Source organism: Triticum dicoccoides, chromosome 7B, assembly GCF_002162155.2.
Source record: "Triticum dicoccoides isolate Atlit2015 ecotype Zavitan chromosome 7B, WEW_v2.0, whole genome shotgun sequence".
Lineage (NCBI taxonomy): Eukaryota > Viridiplantae > Streptophyta > Magnoliopsida > Poales > Poaceae > Triticum > Triticum dicoccoides.
In genome coordinates, this window is record NC_041393.1 from 93958595 (window position 1) to 93962826 (window position 4232).

The following is a 4232-nucleotide window of genomic DNA, read 5'->3' on the forward strand; positions in this document are numbered from 1 at the left end:
TCCTTTTCCTCGAAACTCTAAAATAGGCATAAAACAACAAATCTGGGTTGGGCCTCCGGTTAATAGGTTAGTCCGAAAAATAATATAAAAGTGTATAATAAAGCCCATAATCATTCAAAACACATAGTAATATAACATGAATGCTTCATAAATTATAGATATGTTGGAGACGTATCAGTGACCGCCCTCAAGAGTCCCTTAGTGGAATCACGACATCTTGCATTGTGCGAGGGCGTGAGGAGATTGCGGTGGCCCCAGTGGCTTCTTGGGGAGCATTGTGCCTCCACACCGCTCCAAAGGGAGATTAGCATCCGCAAGGGTGTGAACTTCGGGATACATTGTCGTCTCCGCGTGCCTCAGTTATCTCTTACCCGAGCCATTTACTTATGCACTTTTCTCTGTGATAGCCATATTGTTTCTTGTCATATATCTTGCTATCACTTAGTTGTTTATCTTGCTTAGCATAAGTTGTTGGTGCACATAGGTGAACCTAGTTGTTGTAGGTTTTGTGCTTGACAAATTAACCGCTAGGTTTATTCCGCATTTGTTCAAGCCTAAATCGTAATTATTTTAAATCGCCTATTCACCTCCCCCTCTAGGCGACATCCACGATCTTTCAACCATGCTACTAATAAATTGTTATAAGCAAGTTATCCATCCAGGTGTGTTTGAATTGACAACTTAACTGCTAAGACTGATAAATATTCTTTAGCACCCCTTGTGTTGAATCAATAAATTTTGGCTGAAATACTTCTCTCGAAGACTGTCACGATCCTCTATACATGTGGGTCATCAACCGCTTTATAGTTTCATCCGTAGTCAATTATAAGTGTCGCGTTACCTCAGCTGCAGTCCAGGCCCATGTATTTTTGGAGTAAAAGGTTACAATGCGGTTTTTAGAGTATGTCTTTAGAGAGGATACTGACTTAAGGTTGTATTTGACAACCCATCCTTGTTCTAGCTGAATTCCTCCTTTGTCCATCGTTAAATACTCCCATTAGGGCAGCGAAATTCAATGTTGTTGAAAACTATTCATTCTTGTGAAGGGATTTGTTAGGTATTTACGGCACAAATACAATTTAAATATTGTTAAAAACTCATATTATTTGTTGTTAAACATACACAAAGTTATAATTACCCATATGCATGTGAGAATAATCTCATCTAGAGATGAGGAGAATATTGCATTCTATCTCTTGAATCAAAAACACTGGAATGTAACATCCGAATACACGCATTGTCTCCAACCAAACACCAATCGAGACCGACCAATTCTAATGGAACGTAATCACATCAATCTATTCCAGTTAATTCCCAAACCAAACACAACATGCATAACTGTCTTGCAACTCACGGCGTTTGGAAAATAATAAAACATGTGATAATGGCATACACCGGGAACACTTTACATTCCTGTGCAGTACTCCATGCATGATTGGTTACCCCCTGTCATGCCTATATATAGAAAGCAAAAAATGGCCGCCCGACCGGCTTCTCATCCTCGTCAGCTAGGGAAAGCAATAAACCATATGAACAAAGCTACCACTATAACTTAATAACTTACTGCTAGTTGCTAAAGCTAACACTATACTAACTTAATTGCTACTTGCTGGCCACGGTTTCTCTTGCTATAATGGTCTCATTTCACACCTCAATGTGCAGCACAAGCTTGACAATTTCAACTCGTGGCAGAGACTCACTCAGACAGTCAGCTAAGAGTGGTGGTTAACTGTGATCTGTGGTTACTGTAGGCCGGCAAGCAGCCATGGCCGGCGATGATGAGCAGCGGCCGCTACACATCCTCTTCTTCCCGTTTCCCGCTCCCGGCCACCTCATCCCGGTCGCTGACATGGCCGCGCTCTTCGCGACTCGCGGCGCGAAGTGCACAATCCTCACCACGCCGGTCAACGCTGCCATCATCCGCCCGGCCGTCGACCGTGCCAACGACGCTCGCCGTGGAACTGCGGATTCCCCGCCCCCGCCGGCGATCCAGATCTCCGTCGTGCCCTTCCCTGACGTTGGGCTCCCGCCGGGCGTCGAGAACGCCACGGGCCTTACCGGCGACGCCGACCGCGACAAGTTCTTTCACGCGATCCAGCGGTTCCGCGAGCCCTTCGAGCAGTTCTTTGCGGGCGAATGCCCTGATGCCGTCGTCGCCGACAGCCACTTCCAGTGGTCCGTCGACGCCGCCGCGGAGCACGGCGTCCCGCGGCTGGCGTTCCTCGGCACCAGCATGTTCGCGCGGGCCTGCACCGACAGCATGCTGCGCAACAACCCGCTGGCGTCTTGCCCCGACGCCGTCGTCTCCCTGCCGGGGCTGCCGCACCGCGTCGACATGTTACGGAGCCAGATGGTGGACCCCTCCAAGCGGCCGGAGAGTTTCGCCTTCTTCCAGCGCGTGAACGCCGAGGACCAGAGGAGCTACGGCGAGGTGTTCAACAGCTTCCACGAGCTGGAGCCGGACTACGTCGAGCACTACCGCACGACGCTCGGCCGCCGCGTATGGCTCGTCGGGCCGGTTGCACCAGCCGGCGGAGACATGGGCGCGACCAAAGGCGCCACCAGCGAGCTCTCGCCCGACGGCGCGGGCTGCCTGCGGTGGCTCGACACGAAGCCGGCCGGCTCGGTGGTGTACGTCTCCTTCGGCACGCTGTCCAGTTTCTCGCCGGCCGAGCTGCGCGAGCTCGCCCGCGGCCTCGACCTCTCAGGCAAGAACTTCGTGTGGGTCATCAGCCACGCGGGCGCAGGAGCAGACGCCGACACCGATGCACAACCTGAGTGGATGCCCGAAGGCTTCGCCGAGCTTATCGCGCCACCGGGCGGGCGCGGCTTCATCATCCGCGGCTGGGCGCCGCAAACGCTCATCCTGAGCCACCCGGCAGTCGGGGCCTTCTTGACGCACTGCGGATGGAACTCTACGCTGGAGGCCATCAGCGCCGGCGTGCCGATGATCACGTGGCCGCGGTTCGGCGACCAGTTCTTCAACGAGAAGCTCGTCATGGAGGTGCTCCAGGTCGGGGCCAGCGTCGGTGCCTGCGACTACGCGTCGTTCATGGAGACCCATCATGGCGTGGTCCGCGCCGAGGTGGTCGCGGAATCCATCGGGACGGTGATGGGCGACGGCGAGGAGGGCGAGGCGATACGGAGCAAGGCCAGGGAGCTCGGTGTCAAAGCTAGGAGGGCAGTAGGCAACGCCGGGTCGTCGTACGGCGATGTTGGGCGGCTGATGGACGAGTTGATTGCTCGCCGACGGACTTAAGGTTGGTTGGACGATAGACGTCGGATTCTTCGCTCGGCAGCTTAATTCTTGTCTTCGGTCTTCCGTCCTTTGCTTGTGTGCCAAAGTTGAAAAACTTTGTTGGTGTTGTTGTTATAAACTGTAACTAGGAAAATTGCCCGTGCGTTGCAACGGGGAAAACAAACGCCACACGCTCTAAGCATGGTTCCAGATCCGCCCCCTCCCCTCAACTACAAACTGCTTATCTTTTGTCATGTCCTTCTCTCTCTCTATCCCTCTGTGTGTAACCTCAATGTAAGTTACTGCAATAATATTTTTTATTACCACGAACAAAATATACCATCGTTGCTGTTAATAAACATTTACAAGTAAATACACAACACACATAGCTTCAGTTCACAATCAGTTTGTTTAAATGACATATTTGTGAGGGCCTGTTTAGCACCATTATCATACTCTTGGGCGAAGGCATATCTCTTTGCATTGTGTACACTCAATTCAGCTAAAGAAGGCCCTTCATTTGTGGAATATCTGAGTTTTCTATGCTAATACTTCTATACATATGACCATCTGGCCATGCAAATTGAACAAATCAATTTTCGATATAGGATATTGCAGGAATCTGAATAAATATAGTGGCATATATTTGATTGTGACAAATAAACTTCTAAAATAAAGTCTTCCAAGGATAAACGGTTTTCAACTTCTAATGTTTTTGTAATTATCAAGCATGCCCCAAAGAGCGACATAGCTTGGGAAACCATGCTAAGGATTGTCTTATTTTGGTTTATAATCTAGGTCGCCATCATTGGTAATTGAACAATATATGGACATTGGGAGTGCAATGCTTGACGATGAGTGAAAACATATATGTGCGAAGGTGATAGACTGGCTGGACCTTCTCCAAGTGTATCTTCCATCCTATGCAAGGTCATAGTCAGTAAGTAGCATATTGCAAGGTTTAGATACATGGTTAGAAAATATTCTAAAGCAA

General features: G+C 49.6%; 1 protein-coding gene across 1 annotated transcript; it reads left to right on the forward strand.

Annotated features, from left to right (window-relative positions):
• Positions 1 to 1635: 1635 nt before the first annotated feature.
• Positions 1636 to 3560, forward strand: LOC119335614 (scopoletin glucosyltransferase-like). The gene has a single exon (XM_037607726.1). The coding sequence runs from the start codon at positions 1766 to 1768 to the stop codon at positions 3257 to 3259; it is 1494 nt and encodes a 497-aa protein (XP_037463623.1). The 5' UTR covers positions 1636 to 1765; the 3' UTR covers positions 3260 to 3560.
• The last annotated feature ends 672 nt before the right edge of the window (positions 3561 to 4232 follow it).

Bases quoted from the DNA above. Each gene is read 5' to 3' on its own strand.
- LOC119335614 (XM_037607726.1), top strand. From the start codon at position 1,766: ATGGCCGGCGATGATGAGCAGCGGCCGCTACACATCCTCTTCTTCCCG.